Source organism: Pongo pygmaeus, chromosome 22, assembly GCF_028885625.2.
Source record: "Pongo pygmaeus isolate AG05252 chromosome 22, NHGRI_mPonPyg2-v2.0_pri, whole genome shotgun sequence".
NCBI classification, from domain to species: domain Eukaryota; kingdom Metazoa; phylum Chordata; class Mammalia; order Primates; family Hominidae; genus Pongo; species Pongo pygmaeus.
In genome coordinates this window covers 56,130,072-56,147,588 of record NC_072395.2, presented here as the reverse complement: position 1 = coordinate 56,147,588, position 17,517 = coordinate 56,130,072, and the positions used below count along the sequence as shown (strand labels likewise).

The 17,517-nt window shown below is 55.4% G+C and overlaps 1 protein-coding gene across 2 annotated transcripts in view; it reads right to left on the bottom strand.

Moving 5' to 3' along the window:
• Positions 1-3,089: 3,089 nt before the first annotated feature.
• Positions 3,090-17,517, bottom strand: part of CRYAA (crystallin alpha A) — a 62,200-nt gene continuing 47,772 nt past the window's right edge. Inside the window, exons 3-5 of one of the 2 annotated variants that reach the window (XM_054468618.2) lie at positions 6,614-7,514; positions 5,244-5,366; positions 3,090-3,825 (exon numbers count right to left, since the gene is read on the bottom strand). In XM_054468618.2, coding sequence (XP_054324593.1) covers positions 3,616-3,825; positions 5,244-5,366; positions 6,614-6,802 — 522 coding nt within the window. In that variant the 5' untranslated portion in view covers positions 6,803-7,514 and the 3' untranslated portion in view covers positions 3,090-3,615. Of the gene's footprint in view, positions 3,826-5,243; positions 5,367-5,473; positions 5,648-6,613; positions 7,515-17,517 lie in introns of those variants that run through there. The other variant, XM_054468619.1, reaches the window with a different exon arrangement.

Below are 17,517 nucleotides of genomic sequence, written 5' to 3'. Positions count from 1 at the left end.
GAGTATGTGGTGTGTGTGGAGTATGTGGTGTGTGTGGAGTGTGTGGTGTGTGGAGTGTGTAGTGTGGTGTGTGTGTGGAGTGTGTGGTGTGTGGTGTGTGTGGAGTGTGTGGTGTGTGGAGTGTGTGCTGTGTGGAGTGTGTGGTGTGTGGAGTGTGTGGTGTGTGTGGAGTGTGTGGTGTGTGTGGTGTGTGTGGAGTGTGTGGTGTGTGGAGTGTGTGCTGTGTGGTGTGTGTGGAGTGTGTGGTGTGTGTGGAGTGTGTGGTGTGTGTGGTGTGTGTGTGGGGTGTGTGGTGTGTGGGGTGTGTGGTGTGTGGTGTGTGTGGTGTGTGGAGTGTGTGGAGTGTGTGCTGTGTGGAGTGTGTGGTGTGTGGAGTGTGTGGTGTGTGGAGTGTGTGCTGTGTGGTGTGTGTGGAGTGTGTGGTGTGTGTGGAGTGTGTGGTGTGTGTGGAGTGTGTGGAGTATGTGGTGTGTGTGGGGTGTGTGGTGTGTGGGGTGTGTGGTGTGTGGTGTGTGTGGAGTGTGTGCTGTGTGGAGTGTGTGCTGTGTGGAGTGTGTGGTGTGTGGAGTGTGTGGAGTGTGTGCTGTGTGGAGTGTGTGGTGTGTGGTGTGTGTGGATTGTGTGGTGTGTGTGGTGTGTGTGGGGGGTGTGTGGTGTGTGGTGTGTGTGGAGTGTGTGGTGTGTGGAGTGTGTGCTGTGTGGAGTGTGTGCTGTGTGGAGTGTGTGGTGTGTGGTGTGTGTGGAGTGTGTGGTGTGTGTGGTGTGTGTGGGGGGTGTGTGGTGTGTGGTGTGTGTGGAGTGTGGTGTGTGTGGAGTGTGTGGTGTGTGGAGTGTGTGCTGTGTGGAGTGTGTGGTGTGTGGAGTGTGGTGTGTGTGGAGTGTGTGCTGTGTGGAGTGTGTGCTGTGTGGAGTGTGTGGTGTGTGGAGTGTGTGGTGTGTGTGGAGTGTGTGGTGTGTGTGGTGTGTGTGGAGTGTGTGGTGTGTGGAGTGTGTGCTGTGTGGTGTGTGTGGAGTGTGTGGTGTGTGTGGAGTGTGTGGTGTGTGTGGTGTGTGTGTGGGGTGTGTGGTGTGTGGTGTGTGTGGAGTGTGGTGTGTGTGGAGTGTGTGGTGTGTGGAGTGTGTGCTGTGTGGAGTGTGTGGTGTGTGGAGTGTGTGGTGTGTGTGGAGTGTGTGCTGTGTGGAGTGTGTGGTGTGTGGTGTGTGTGGAGTGTGTGGTGTGTGTAGTGTGTGTGTGGAGTGTGTGGTGTGTGGTGTGTGTGGATTGTGTGGAGTGTGTGGTGTGTGTGGGGTGTGTGGTGTGTGGGGTGTGTGGTGTGTGGTGTGTGTGGAGTGTGTGCTGTGTGGAGTGTGTGGTGTGTGTGGAGTGTGGTGTGTGGAGTGTGTGCTGTGTGGAGTGTGTGGTGTGTGGTGTGTGTGGAGTGTGTGCTGTGTGGAGTGTGTGCTGTGTGGAGTGTGTGGTGTGTGGAGTGTGTGGTGTGTGTGGAGTGTGTGCTGTGTGGAGTGTGTGCTGTGTGGAGTGTGTGGTGTGTGGAGTGTGTGGTGTGTGTGGAGTGTGTGCTGTGTGGAGTGTGTGCTGTGTGGAGTGTGTGGTGTGTGGAGTGTGTGGTGTGTGTGGTGTGTGTGGAGTGTGTGGTGTGTGGAGTGTGTGCTGTGTGGTGTGTGTGGAGTGTGTGGTGTGTGTGGAGTGTGTGGTGTGTGTGGTGTGTGTGTGGGGTGTGTGGTGTGTGGGGTGTGTGGTGTGTGGTGTGTGTGGTGTGTGGAGTGTGTGGAGTGTGTGCTGTGTGGAGTGTGTGCTGTGTGGTGTGTGTGGAGTGTGTGGTGTGTGTGGAGTGTGTGGTGTGTGTGGTGTGTGTGGTGTGTGGAGTGTGTGGAGTGTGTGCTGTGTGGAGTGTGTGGTGTGTGGAGTGTGTGGTGTGTGGAGTGTGTGCTGTGTGGAGTGTGTGGTGTGTGTGGTGTGTGTGTGGGGTGTGTGGTGTGTGGGGTGTGTGGTGTGTGGTGTGTGTGGAGTGTGTGCTGTGTGGAGTGTGTGCTGTGTGGAGTGTGTGGTGTGTGGAGTGTGTGGTGTGTGTGGAGTGTGTGGTGTGTGGAGTGTGTGCTGTGTGGAGTGTGTGGTGTGTGGTGTGTGTGGAGTGTGTGGTGTGTGTGCTGTTCAGTGGCCGTGGCACGTGCTGTCACTGGGCGTCACAATGGCCGCCCACGCTAATGCCTGTTGCTGACCTTTTGAAACCCCGGCGTCGGTGTCTGTGTTCTCCCGGGTGGAGGCTGCGCCCCCCGTGGTCGTCCTGCTGGTGCCGTCAGGGTCCCAGTGCTGTCAGGGTCCCGGTGCCTTCGGCCTCCGGGGTCGAGGGCGCTTTACTTGGCTGAGGGCGCTGGCAGGGCGCACCCGCCGTGGCGTCTGCTTCTCCTCGGGTGCCCTCTGGCCCCCGATCCCCCTCGGTGAGCGCAGCAGGCAGCCAGGGCCCTCCAGGCCGAGTCTCCCTCCCCGTGGCGGGGTCTGGCATGGCCGCCCAGTGTCTGGTCCCGGGAGGGGACAGAGCGAGCTTCCGCCTCCAGCTCGGGGCCATGATGGGTTGCCCAGGGGAAGCTGCCGAGTTCCAGCTCCTCAAAAGCACGAGTGCCCTTAAAGCCCAGCCCCGAAGGCAGCAGGACGGCCCCGCGGACCCCCGAGAGAACAGGACGGCCCCGCGGACCCCCGAGAGAACAAGACTGCCCGGCAGATCCCCGAGAGAGCAGGACGGCCCCGCAGAAGGAGGCCAGGGCTGGCGTCCCGCCCCGGTGCAGGCGCGGACAGAGAAAGGAGCCTGGCCTGCCTCCATTCCCTGCAGCGCCTTCCAGGTCCCTCCCCGCCCCCAGCTCTCGGAAGAGCTCCCCAGTCCCTTTCCCATCAGAGGCTCTGCCCCCAAAACCCTCTCCTTCCTGCCCAGTGTAGAGGGAGGCGCTTGAGCTCAGGAGAAGGAAGGGACGCAGGCGACCCCATCACTCCGAGGCCGCCGGGTCCAACACGAGCCGGAGACCCCGCTGTCCTCCCTCCCGGCGCCGCCCTCGTGCCCCTCGCGCCCCTGATGGAGACAGCACCAGCAGACGGCGGGTTGCTTGTATCACCTGCTCTTTATTGATTGCCGCGGGCTGCGCTCTCATGGGCGATCCATGTCCCCAAGAGCGGCACTACATAGAGGGGTTGGAGGAAGACGGTCTGAGAGAAGAGGCCGCGAGAGCCCAGGCGCACAGAAGCCCCGGCCCCACGGGCCTCACGCGCCCCGGGAGGTGTGGGCAGGGCCCGCCGCGGAGGGAGGCTGCAGGTGTGTCCGGAGGCACCTGGCCGGAGGTCACCCCCTCCTTCTGGACCCTCAGCAGAGTTGAGGCGCCTGCACCCCAGGGGAGCCAGGCTGCTATCTAAAGGAGTGTGAGGTGCGGTCACTTCCGCCACTGGCCGGTGTCGGGGTCTGGGACACCCTGAGACCCTGAGCTCTCCTGGCTGCTCTCTCAAAACCTCATTCCATGTGAGAAGGTGGAAAGGAAAAACAGGGAAGCAAAGGAAGACAAACACCCCGCCCTCAGGGTGCTCCCCCCATGATGGGCCGGGGCTGCAGGGGAGCCAGCAGAGGCGATGCCTGCTTAGGACGAGGGAGCCGAGGTGGGCTTCTCCTCCCGCGACACGGGGATGGCTCGCTCGCCGTGGGTGGCATCCAGGCCAGTCTGGATCTTGGGGCCACAGAAGGTCAGCATGCCATCGGCGGACAGGGAGCAAGAGAGGGCCGACTGGTCCACGTTGGACGGCAGGCGGTAGCGGCGGTGGAACTCACGGGAGATGTAGCCGTGGTCATCCTGGAGAGGGTGGGGGCGCACAGTCAGAGGGGCCACTGTGCAGGTGACTGCCTCGCCCCATGCCAGAGAGGCTGCCCTAGCCGCACCGACTGCAGAAGGTGGCCAGCCTGCAGGGGCTCTCACAGGGGCCGGGTGAAGCCAGCCCCTGTGAATTTATGGATTCCTGCCCCTGCTTCTCTGGACCTCAGCCTGGCCTCATGGCCACTTGCCGGGCTATTCCCTGCATGGGGTTGTCTCTTCCTGCTCCATGGCTTCACTCCAAAATCGCAGGATCATTCCATACCAGGCCCCGCACCTCATCCAGGCTTCCCCTTCCAGACCCCGCAGGACTGCTCCAGCCCAGGTCTCTGCAGCCCTACCTAACGTGGCCAGACAACCCACACGCTTCCACGTCCCCTGGACGCCCTAAACCACAGACTCAGCTCCCTGGGCTGACCTCCTCCTCTACTGGGTGCAAAGACCAAGAGCTGGGAGCTCAGGAAGCATTTTCCGGGCTGTGCTGGGGCTAAGTGGGGGCTTTACCAGGCCCAGGCAAGGGAGGGGCAGCACATGAGGAGGTCAGGGTTCACCCCCCAGCACCGCCTTCTCCAGCCACTGAAAGAGGACCCCGGCCAAAAGAAACCAAGACTTTGGCTAAGAGTTCCACCTTCCAGCCCCACTCTGCTCTCCAGTCCCCTCGGGACACTGTCCATCTGTGACAGTCCATGAGCTCTTCCCGGCTCCGCCAGGAGATGCAGGTCACCAGGACTCCAGTGCCCTGGCTCCCTCAACACCACGGAGACCCGAGGCCTCCACCCGAGCAAGAGCAGGGCATCAGGGTGACTGTAGGGAGAAGCTCCCGTCCCACCTGCCCGGTACTAGCTGTGGGACCCAGCAGGCTGAGGACCCCCTTGTTCCCAGCCGTGCCCTGGAATAATGAGGACACTGGTCCCAAAGGGCTGCTGTGAGACGAAGGTGTCAAAGTCTGTAAAGCATTCCAAGCGGATGCAGCTATGCCATCGGGGACTGGCTTCCTCAGGTAGGGTTCACGTGAAGATGTACATTGGCTAGGAGGCGGCCACCCGGGACACTCCCACTTCCTGGGGTTCTTTCTAAGACCACCCTGGCATCCAGGTGACAGGGATGGAGCTGGCGACGGCTGGGTGCAGCCCGGGAAGGGACCCTAACCTGGATCCCTGAGCCACATTAGCTTGGAATGGTGACCTCTCTCTGTCGCTGGGAGGGGCTGGCTGTGCTCAGGTGGGCATGGCCCCTCCCTTGGGGAAAAGCCAGGCCTGATTCGGGGGCCCCCGGACAGCGCCCCTCTCCCAGGGTAGAAGGCCTGGTGCAGGTGCGCAGGCCCAGTCGTGCCCGTCATGACCCCCTTGTCCTCGCGCCCACCTCGCTCCCCTCTCCCACCTCTCAGCGCCTGGGCTCACCTGGCGCTCGTTGTGCTTTCCGTGGATCTCCACAAAGTCGTCCTGCACCTTCACGGTGAGGTCCTCCGGGGAGAAGTGCTTCACATCGAGGAAGATGACGAACTTGTCCCGGTCGGATCGAACCTGAAACCCAAACGTGCCATGTGGAGCTACCCAGAGGGTGCCATCCCTGCTGGGGTTGGCAGAGACAGGGTGGGTCCCGGTTATCAGAACAGAGACGCTTCGGTCACCTGCCAGCCTCTTCTCCCACACACCAAGTGGGGCAGAGCTTTTGGGGGCCTGTGACTGTCTCCTGGACAGACAGGCATGACCCTCGACCTGTCTCCAAACCCTCAGGGCCAGCGGAGGGGCTGAATGCTACTGGTGGGCCGGCTGGTTGTTTGGCTATGGTCAGGGGGCTGGTTATAGATCGGTTGGCTGGTTATGGGCTGGCTGGCTACTGGTTATGGTAGGAGGGGTCGTTACGGGTTGGTTGGCCCGTTAGGGTCAATCATCTGGCTGGTGATGCTTGGCTGGCTGGCTGGACTCAGCCTGTGGAATGAGGTCACTGCCCTTGGTGTCTTGCTATCTATAGAAGCGGCCGGAGCCTGCTGACAGCCTGCGCAGCTGCCTCTCCAAAACGGACTTCCACATGCTCCCTCTCACTGCCCTGGCTCAGCCTCGGCTCCCTGAGGCATTTTGCGCCCTGGCGTTGATGCCTACTGCAGCAGCCCTGGGGAGGACCCTGTTTATTACGTGCTGGGTGGGACTCAGGCCCTCCAGAACAGCAGAACCCACACCGCTCACCCGTGGTTCAGAGAGGAGGCCTGTGGTCGGGGGGGCCCATTGCCCGTCCTTTTGGCCTTGGCAGGGCACCTAAGTAAACTTCCCAAGAGCTTTGCTGGCTGTGGGCAGGCCGAGCTCATCGGAGGAGGTGCTAGGAACCCCCTGCTCTCTGGCTTTCGGGACTGTGACCCCCACCTGCTCCCAGGTCTCCGGGACTCTGGAGACTGGCGGAACCCGGGAGCTGGCATTCGCCACCACGCATGCCTGGATGGGCTGCTCTTGGGGTTTCCAGTATGTGGCTGGTGCCTTACAAAGCACACATGAGCCATGAGCTGATGGAGGAAAACAAAGGTGGATTCAGGCTGCTCCCTTGTCCAATCTCTCCCCAGTGCCAGGGGAAGCTCTGCCGCGTGGCTGCAGTGGGGACACAGGCTCTCGCCCAGCCTCTGCAAGGGGATGAAGTGGGGCGAGGCCACCTGTCTGATGAAGGAACAGGTAGTTCCTGAGTAGGAACTAGTAGGAACCAGAGTCCATCGCTCTCCACCCACTGAGGCCACCACCCTCTGAGCAGCGAGGAGAGGCCAGCATCCTGGGCCACGTCTTACCTCAGAGATGCCGGAGTCCAGCACGGTGCGGAAGAGGGACTGGCGGTAGTAGGGGCTGATGGTGGAAGACAGGAAGGGCAGCAGGTCATACTCAAAAAGGCCCTCGCCGAAAAACTGGTCGAACAGCCGGCTGGGGTAGAAGGGCCCCAGAGTGCGCTTGAACCAGGGGTGCTGGATGGTCACGTCCATGTTCAGCTTTGGTACCACGGGGAGCTGGAGGCTGGCAGGAGTCAGTGGGGCCTCTGGGCAGCGCAGTGTGGAGCTAGGGCCAAGCCCTCCCTATATATGCCACCAGCAGAATGGAGGCATTAAGGGATTTCTCTGGAAAGGCATGAGCTCATGAAGAAGGCTGCTCAGTCAGCAGAAACGTGGCTGAGACAAGTGCCCGCCCCCAGCCCCAGGAGGGGCTGCACGGACTGTCCCCGAGGACTGGACTCAGCTGAGGCCTGCCTGGGCACCCTGGGGCTCCCGGGAGGGCAGACAACCCAAGGAGGAGCCTGTGCCCCACACTCGCCTGGGGCGACAATGGAGCTTCTCATCTCCCAGTTACTGGGCAGGGGCTATGTGCCAGGGACCATGCTAGTTCTCTGCACACTTTGTCCTGCCTGGGTGGTCCTCATGGTCACCAGAGGAAGGAGAGCCCACACCCCGTTAGACACAGGGGTTAGACACATCGTCCTCAGAGTCTCACCGCGTCTGGGCAAGAGTGCACTGGTTTCCAAAGCGGAATGCATCTGTGAACCTCCGTTACACTCACCACTTATAAAAAGTATGCATGCTTGTTAAAACTCCTGGAGAAGAAGCTGAAAGGTGCCATAATTCCAGCACCTGGGGGAGCCCCATGGCGTTTCATGCTTGTCCTCCAGGGGTCTGTGTGCCTCCAACAGGAAGACGGGCTGGGCTGTGCGCAGATGAGAGCGCCACGTGGTGAGCTTCCCTCTGCGGCCCACCCTGGACACCCAGCCCCATGGCCATCGTCCCCTCGATGTAACGCCTTGAGTGTTACGTCTTGTAATGATGTAACGCCTCGATGTAACGTCCCCACGTAACGCCTCGAGCCTCCATGGCATGACCTGCCGTGGCTGTTGAGTTGGGCTGCTCCTGTCAGGGTGGCGACATGTCCCCACATCCCCGTCGCCCATGCGGTCCCACCACCCACATGATCCTGTTATCCACAAGTCCTGGTGATTATTTTGCTCCTCGACCCATGGCCCCTGTCCAGTTCTCACTACGTGTCCAGGCACTCCCGGTTTTGTTTGGTTTTGAGATGGAGTCTTGCTCTGTCGCCCAGAGTGGCGCCCAGATCATACAGTGGCGCGATCTCAGCTCACTGCAACCTCTGCCTCCCAGGTTCAAACAATTCTCCCACCTCAGCCTCCTGAGTAGCTGGGACTACAGGTGACTGCCACCACACCTGGCTAATTTTTTTTTTTTTTTTTTTTTTTTTTGTATTTTTAGTAGAGACGGGGTTTCACCATGGTGGCCAGGCTGGTCTCGAACTCTTGACCTCAGGTGACCCACCTGCCTTGGCCTCTCAAAGTGTAGGATTACAGGCGTGAGCCACTGCACCCAGCTCACTCCTAGTTTTAAGTCTTTTGATATTTTGGGGTAAACTGGCCCTGGGGAGCACGGTCCTCCCCCACATCCCCCCTGCCAGCCTGGGAAGAGGCCGTGCCCCCTCTCCCAGGCTAGCTTTTCTAGGGTACGGTCCAGGCTGTGGGAAGTTGCTTGGTTCTCTTTGGGCCTCCCAGTTCCTACTCAGCCTCTAACAGATTCGTGCGTGTGGAGTAAACACACACCCAGGACACTCCCGGGCTTTGCAAATTCATCTCCAGCCCATGGGCTCAGAAGGCCACGAAAGGTCAGATGCCCCAGTGTATGCGGATCAGACCTGACACATCCCAGATGGGATCAGGGCTGAAAGGGGGAGCTCCGAGGCGTGCTCCATGGGGAACCTCCATCATGAGCAGCACCCAGCACCAGACCCTTCCTCCTGCATTTACAGCACTGTCCAGGGACACAGGATCCCAAAAAAATCTTGAAATGACAACTTTTGCCCTGCAAGGTTACAATTCCAGAAGAGCGATTCCCTGGGGTGCCAAATTAAGGTGCAGATAGGAAACTCTGGGAGAGTGATGGGTGCCTCCCCCGAAAGCCTACACCAGACCTCTGCCTGTGGGTCCTCAGAGCCACCCTGTGAAGCTGGTCCCAGCATCATTCCCACTTCATAGACCAGGAAGTGGGAGCTTAGAAGGTCAAGCCGCATGCCCAGGTCACTTGGGGTGGAAGAAGGGAAGGGGGCTTAAAGCCACCTGTCCAGTCTGGGGGTCAACATCCAAGCAGTGGCAAGGTCTAGGTGAGGCAGCAGGTGGTCCCACTGTGCTGGCTGCCTATTCCTGGGGCACAGGGAGGGGGAAGAAGAGGCCGTTGGGATGGAAGCCAGCACGCAGCTTGGCCCCGGGGAGGGTCGAGCCAGGCCAGGCGCACGGTCAGTGCTGGGCGGAGCCATGCTGGAGCTTGAAGCAAAAGGAGAAGGCCGTCGTCCTCATCCTGCCTTTATGTAAAATGTTGACAGTTTGTCCACCACAAACTTTTTGCATTCATTTTGATTTACTTATTTATTTATTTCATTTATTTATTTTTGAGATGGAGTCTTGCTCTGTCACCCAGGCTGGAGTACAGTGGCACAATCTCAGCTCACTGCAACCTCTGCCTCTCGGGTTCAAACGATTCTCCTGCCTCAGCCTCCCAAGTAGCTGGGATTACAGGCACACACCACTATGCCCAGCTAATTTTTATATTTTTAGTAGAGATGAGGTTTCGTCGTGTTGGCCAGGCTGGTCTCGAACTCCTGATCTCTGGTGATCCACTCACTTCGGCCTCCCAAAGTGATGGGATTACAGGCGTAAGCCACTGCGCCCGACCCATTTTGATTTTTTTAAACATTGCATCAAAACATGATTTAAACATCAGAACATTGATGGCGGTGTGTTTAGTGCCCCTGACACTTGGTAGGGAGGGAGCAGCTGTGCTGTCCTTCACAGCTGGCCCTGCACATGGTCAAACAGTGGAGACTGCAGGCTGAGGAGGCAGCTGAGGCACCAACCTGGGGCTGGGCACCAGCCCGGTCCTACAGACTGCGCAGCTCTGGGCGCCGAGGATGGGGCAAGGTCCTCAGACACGGGGCAGCGCAAGGTCCAGGCACTCACACCTCTTGCGCCCCTCACCACATGCTGTAGGACCTGGCGGCTCAGAGGCCGCCGTGGGATGTCAAACCTGCCACAGGGTTGGCCGGGCCTGCAGGGGCCCTTCTGAGTGAGCCAGCGCCTGTGCACAACAGAAGCAGAAAGGCCTGGACCAGGGAACAGGGAGGGATCTAGGGCCCTAGGGGCCTTTTCAAACCCTGAGTTTAGGTGTCGTATTAGTGTCTTGTGGCTGATGTACCAATCACAGACTTAGTGGCTTAAGTCAAATGTCTTCTCTCACAGTTCTGGAGGCCACAAGTCTGAAATGTATCTCATTCAACTTAAAGCAAGACACTGGCAGGGCTGGCTCCTCCCAGAGGCTCAGGGGAATCTGTTTCCTGCCTTCTCTGGCGTCTCAAGGCACCTGCCTTTCTTGGCTCGTGGCCCCTCCTCCACCTTCAAAGGCAGTGATGGGCGGTGAGGTCTCTCCCATCACATCCGCCTGGCAATTACGCTCTCAGCCCACCTGGATAATTCAGGATCACCCCCACCACATCTCAAAGCCACCTACTTTCAGGAGCCTTAACCCCCGCTTGCTGGCCCAGAGCCTGCCGTGCAAACATCCTCACTCAGTTGATCCACACTGGTCGAGTCCTGTCTCTCAACGCTGTGTTAAACAAAGTCCCTGCTTTTCTGGAGCTGATATTCTCTTGGGTAGAGACAAGCAACAAACAAATAAACAAGTAAATGCACGCTGAGGTCAGTGCATCCACCTGCCAGAGCCCTGCGCCATTCGCCTGGATTCTGGGGAAACAAGACTCTTTTGCTCTGGACCTGGGCTCCTCCTGAAATTTGTGTTGAAGATGCTGCCTCACAGCCACAGTGTGCAGGCAGCGGGCAGGGGGAGGCGACAGCCAGTGCACTGAGGGATATGATGTCTGTGGAAAATGAAAAACCAGAATGAAACCAAAGACAAGTCAGGGTTCTTTTCCTGATTCCCAGCCACTGTCCATGCAAATCATGTCAGCACAAAATCTGCCTCCCCTTTTGCTGGGCTAAGTTCTAGCAATTGCTGCATTCATAGCAGTTGATTCTCGAGGTAGGGATGTTCTATAAAGCTGCTGTGAGCACTGAATTAGTGATGCCTGGATTGCTGAACCATGGCTCCCAGGGGAGACACAGGGTTAGGGTCCTGTGAGCCTCTGGTCCCAATATTCTCGTCAGCTGAGCAATGCATCATTTGTCTTATGAGTGTTTCTGTGTAAAGATGCTTTACTGAGGCTGGGCGTGGTGGCTCACGCCTGTAATCCCAGCACTTTCGGAGGCCAAGGTGGGTGTATCACCTGAGGTCAGGAGTTCAAGATCAGCCTAGCCAAAATGGTAAAACCCCATTTCTACTAAAAATACTAACATTAGCCAGGCGTGATGGTGCGTGCCTGTAATCCCAGCTACTTGGGAGGCTGAGGCAGGAGAATCACTTGAACCCAGGAGGTGGAGGTTGCAGTGAGCTGAGATAGTGCCACTGCACTTCAGACTGGGCAACAGAATGAGACTCCGTTCCAAAAAAAGAAAAAAAAAGATGCTTTACTGAATCTATAAATGTTGATTCACTAACACTGAACTCAGTCAGCAACCCTGTAGCTCAGCCTGAAGGAAGCTTCTCTAACTCATGTTTCCTCTGTGAGATGCGCTGCAGCTTTCTTACCTTTTGCAGTTTTGTGTGTTCTGTTCGTGATTTTGCTGTTTAAAATGCCCCCAAGCACAAAGCTGAAGAGTAACCAAACAGTAACCAAAACTGTCTTTGGGTTTCCATTTGTATGGCATATTTTTAGAAATCTTTTACTTTCAAACTATTTGTGTCTTTGAATCTAAAGTGTCTCTTGTAGACAGCATATAATTAGATAATGTTTTTAATCTGTTTGGACAATTTCTGCATTTTAACTGAAGTGCTTAATCCACTTACTTAAAAATGCCTCCAAGCACACAGCTCTTCAGCATTGGGCTTGGGGATGTTTTAAAAAGCAAAATCACAAACAAAACACATGAAATGCAAAAATCATGGCACTAAATAGACCTCAAAACGACACTGGTTGACCGCCTGAGGCTGAAACAAGAGGGCATAGTGTTGCCTTGTTCAGCCTCAGCCAGGAATGTGTGTAAGGAGACAAATGTCTCGGCACTCTCTACACATCTGTGAATGACCAGGAAAACTCTGCAAGTATTGATTTGGGGTCACAAATAGATTTTTTTGGTAATTTTTTTGTAGGGACGGGGTCTTGCTTGCTATGTTGCCCAGGCTGGTCTTGAACTCCTAGGCTCAAGCGATCCTCCCACCTGGGCCTCCACAGGTGCTGAGATTACAGGCGTGAGCCACCGCACCCAGCCTACAAATATTTTTGACCAAGTAGGTGTCATGGACTGAACTGAGTTCCCCAAAAATTCCTGTGTTGAAGTACGAACCCCAGGACCTCAGAGTGTGACTGTATTTGGAGATAGGATCTCTCAGGAAATTAAGTTAAAAGGAGGTCGTTCGGGTGAGCCCTAATGCATGTGACTGGCATCCTTACAAGAAGAGGAAATCGGCCAGGTGCGGTGGCTCACGCCTGTAATCCCAACACTCTGGGAGGCCGAGGCGGGTGGATCACGAGGTCAGGAGTTCAAGACCAGCCCGAACAACATGGTGTAACCCCGTCTCTACTAAAATACAAAAAAATAGCCAGGCATGGTGGCATGTAACTGTAGTCCCAGCTACTCGGGAGGCTGAGGCAGGAGAATCACTTGAACCCGGGAAGCGGAGGCTGCAGTGAGCCGAGATCGCGCCACTGCACTCCAGCCTGGCAAAAGAGTCTCACTCTGTCTAAAAAAAAAAAAAAAAAAAAAAAAAAAAAAAGGAGGAAATCTGGACAAATTCCAAAAAGAGACACGAAGAACACATGCACACAGAGGAAAGACCACATGAGGGCACAACGAGAAGAGGCCCATCTGCAAGCACAGGAAGGAGCCGGCCCCGCCAAGCGCGATCTTGGACTCCCAGGCTCCAGGACTGTGAGGCAACAAATGTCTGTTGTTTAAGCCACCCGGTCTGTGGTCCCTGGCACACTGACATCACAGGGAATTCCCAAATCTGGAATGCATGAGTCATGAGGAGAGACTATATTTCTGTAATCTTCACATTAGCACAGTTTTATTTCTTGTTCTAAACATTTACTGAGTGGAAATTGTCCAGTCATGGGGCCACTCCCGACACTGCAGACACAGCCACCTGCTTTTGCTTGGAGCGGCTTTGAAGGCCGGGTGCAGGTGCAGGGCTGGAGGGGTTCTTATCTCCAGCCCCGTGGTTCAACGTATTTCTGTGCTTAAATGAGAAATTTCACATAACAAAAACAGCACTCACAAAGAAACTGAGCTGGAAGTATTTCAGTTCAGTTATTCTGCATGGCCTCTTGGTGTTTTTATTCTGTGTTTCAAATGTGAGACTGTGAAACCGGAGCACAAACGGAGGTGTAGTGCTGAAGCTGAGATGTTAGCTCATGCATGAAAGAAGTCACTGAATTTGAATATCTTTAACATTGAAATGCATTCTTTTTTCTGTTAATTGCTTTAAAGAATGAATCAAGAAAATCATGATTATCCGTGATTATTACATAACTATCCTGAAAATAATTTTGTGGTATGGAGGATGGAATATTCAAAACTGTGACTCACTCTGGTGTCAAATACCCTGGGGGCACCGCTGGCCTGGGGCTCCTCAAGCTTCTTGCTGGCGTCCAGTGGCCTCTGGCAGCCCTCCAAGTGTGAGCAGACCGAGACTGTTTGGGGAGGCCTGGAGCCCTTTGGCTCTGCCCTCAGTCTGCCTCTGAGCCAAAACCTGCAGCAGGCCTTGTCACCAGCAACGCTGGGACCCCAAAGTTGAGATGATATAGGAAACAACGGTTCCCCCCAGGATGTCTGAAGGGTGAGGTGAGCTTCTTCCTGCACCTCCCACACCACCGCCCAGTGGCACAGGGCCCCCCTGGGCCTGCCCGGGACAGCCTGCAGGAGCCCGGCCCCAGCACACAAGCCCCAGGCTGGCGTGAGCTGGATCAGGGGAAGGTCCGCCTGGGGACAGGAAGGGCTGTGGAGAGAGAGGTCTGCCCAGTAGGCCCCAAGGCCCCCTCCCGGAAGATGCTGGCCTCTCCAGGCAGCCTGGCACGGAAGTCAAGGGCTGCGAGTCAAGAGTCATGTGTGTGTGGTGTGTGGTGTACAGTGTACCGTGTATAGTGTGTGTGTGGTGTGTGTGTGTGTGATGTGTCTGGTATGTGCTGTGTGTGTTGTATATGTGATGCGTGTGGTGTGTGTGTGGTGTGTGGTGTATATGTGATGTGTGTGGTATATGTGGTGTGTGATGTGAGTGGTGTGTGTGTGGTGTTTATGTGATGTGTGGGGTGTGTGGAATGTGGTGTGTGTGGTATATGTGTGGTTTGTGATGTTTCTGTGGTGTGTGTGGTGTGTCTGTGATGTGTGTGATGTGTGTATGGTGTATGATGTGTGTGCAGTGTGATATATCTGTGGTGTGTGTCCGTGTGGTGTGTGTGATGTGTATGTTGTGTATCTGGTGTGTGATGTGTGTGGGGTGTGTGTGGTGTGTGTGTGGCACTTCTGTGGTATATGGTGTGTGTGATGTGTGTGGTGTGCGTCCGTGGTGCGTGTGCCTGGGGGTGTGTAAGCCACTGTCTCGGAGATCATTTTTCTCGAATATTTCTACAGATCGAGGCCTGTCGGGAGGTTTTTCGCGGCCTCCGCGATAGTCTCTCCGTGGCTCCCCGGCATTGTTTCCGTGGCCCAGCTTAAGCCTGTCCTCAGCGATTTGCCGCCCCACTGCACCCGAGCTCAATGCCAGCCCCTCACACAAAGGCGACATTCACTTCATCTACAGGATTCCCGTAACGCCAGCAGTCTGCCCCACAAAGGCTGGCGCTGCAGTTTTCCACTCCAGGGCCCCGCGGGGCTCGCACACAAATCCGCCTGTGTAGGGCGGATGGGGCATTGTTGTGGCTCAGCAGGGAATGTGCCTGAGCTAAGCCCTCGCCCTGCTTCTCCTCGAGGTCAGCAGGTTAGACAGGATGGTCCCCCGCAGACCCCCGAGCTGCCCTCAGAGTGGAACGTGGGGCCGGTCATGTCCCGCCAGCCCCTTCCAGAACAAAGCCGGCAGACAAAGTGTGCCATAGACCCCAGAGGCCCTCCGAGGCTGGAGTTAAGTTGGGGAGAGGATCCTCTTTCGGGGGTTTAGAGATAATTCTGTCCCACAGCACACACTGGGCACTCACCACTGCTAGGATGTGCAGGTCATGGGTGATGGGGACAGAGCCAGTGACGTCCCGCCCTCCCCCTGCGGGCCAGCACCTGGTGCGCCCATCACGGGGTATCACTTTTACGGTGGTGGCAAATGCTACTTCATTGAGTTTATTTTTATCACGAAAATGTTTACACAGTCTCAAAAGTAGAGACCGTGGAACGTGAGCCCTTCACATACTCGTCAGCCAGATCCAGCAATTAGGAGGATTTTGCCTGCTTCCCGCTTCTCTTGGTTTTTTTCTTTGCTGGAGTATTTTAAAGCAAGGCACAGACGCCACGTCATTTCACCCCAGCGCACTTCAGGTACCTCTCTTACAAATCGAACATTTCTTTATATAAGCGCAGATTCCCTCTCATGTTTGACAGGATTCCTAACAATTTCTTGATGTCATCTAAAACCTAGTCCCTCATCAGATAACCCTGATTGTCTCAAATATGGTCTTTTACAGTTGATGTGTTTGCAACATGACCCAAAAAGAATCTGCTCACTGCTCTGGTTGTGACGTAGGCATCATTTTTTCTGAAATTGCTTCTGCATTCCTGAAAAGGTCATATGTCTTCTCCTCTTTTGATATGTTAATACAAAGAACTTTATGAATCAGTTGTCTAATGCTAAACCAATCTCACATGATTGGAACCAACCCAGCTTAGTTACTGTCTTAGCCCAGCTTTCCAAGAAGAGGGAGCCTGGGGAGCGTCTAGGTGTGGATGTTTTGTTGGGAGGTACCACCCCAGGGAAGGGAAAGGGAGGTGAGGAAGGGAGGGAGGGTACTTTGCAGAACTGGCTCTTCTCATCTCCAGGTGGCCAAATCTGCTCCAAAGGATGATGGCCTCCCTCACCCCGTCCCCAACTTTCTGACGTGTTTTTCTGGGCCCTTCGAGGAACCATGGGGAAGCAGAACCCTTGGGATCGGGGCAGCTCAGCCTAAGGCTTTCACCAGGATGTGTGGGGGCACCCCAGCCCAGGCTTGCCTCCCAGGAGCGCTAGATGGGACAGTGGGTTCAGCTCTGTTATGTTTAGGATTTTCCACCTATGCTCTGAATGCAGCTGGCCTGTAGCTGTCTCTTGTGTTGTCCTTATCTGGTTTTGATACCGAGGTTATAACCACCTTATAAAACGGCGGGTGGGCTGGGCGCAGTGGCTCACCCCTGTAATCCCAGTGCTTTGGGAGGCTGAGGAGGGCGGATGGCTTGAGCTCAGAAGCTTGAGACCAGCCAAGGCAACATGGCAAAACCCTGCCCTTACAAAAAAATACAAAAATTAGACAGATGTGATGGTACACACCTGGAGGCTGAGGTGGGATGATGACTTGAGCCCAGGAGGCAGAGGTTCCAGAGAGCAGAGATTGCACCACTGCACTCCAGCCTGGGCAACAGAATCAGGCCCTGTCTCAAATAAAAATAAACAAATAAAATGGGAGGTGAGGGAACCATGTTTTCTAATTTTCTTTTCTTTGGAAGAGTTTCTATAAAATTCAAACTGTTCTTACTTGTTGGTAAAAACTCACCAGTTAACATCTAGGAATGTTATTTTCTATTTAGGGCTTTTTTTTTTTCTACTGATTCCATTTTTTAATGGCTATAGGACTTCTGGTTTTTAGAAAATCCTCCTTTGTGTGGGTATCACACTCACGGGCATGCAGCGTCCCCCTGGGTGCTCGGATTCCTTGGTGATCTCCTCCGGCCTCATGAGTGTGGTGGGCAGTTTGTTTTTTTTCTCCTCCCTCTCCTTGTTTATTTGTCTCCACCTTTTTCTTGATTAATTGGGGCGGTTTATCAATTTTATTAGATTTTGCCTTCGTTGATCCTCTCTACAGTATGTCGTTTTTTATTTCATTCATTTCTACTCATATCTTCTTTTCTTTTCTTCCTTTTTTTTTGACATGGAGTCTCCCTCTGTCACCCAGGCTGGAGTGCAGTGGTACAATCTCGGCTCACTGCAACCTCTACCTCCCGGGTTCAAGCAATTCCCCTGGCTCAGCCTCCTGAGTAGCTGGGATTACAGGTGCTCACCACCATGCCCGGCTAATTTTTGTATTTTTAGTACAGATGGGGTTTCACCCTGTTGGCCAAGTTGGTCTCGAATCTTTCTTTTGTTCTTTCCTCTGGATTTATTCCACTGTTAATGTTTGTAAATCTAACATGGTAACTTTGCTATGAGTTTTACCTTTTCTTCGCTCAGTGTCAGCGTGAAGATGGTCATTTCCTTTTCTCACCATGGCCGCATCCCACAGGTTTAGCTGGAGAGCTGGGGCTCTTCCCGCAGTGCCCTGGAGGGAGCCGGGGCTGGCCCTGCAGGAGCCGCCGTACAGCCCAGTGAGGGGCCTTCAGACATCCGGGAGCGAAGCCACACAGAGGCTTCTGCAGTCAGTCACCAGGCAAGAC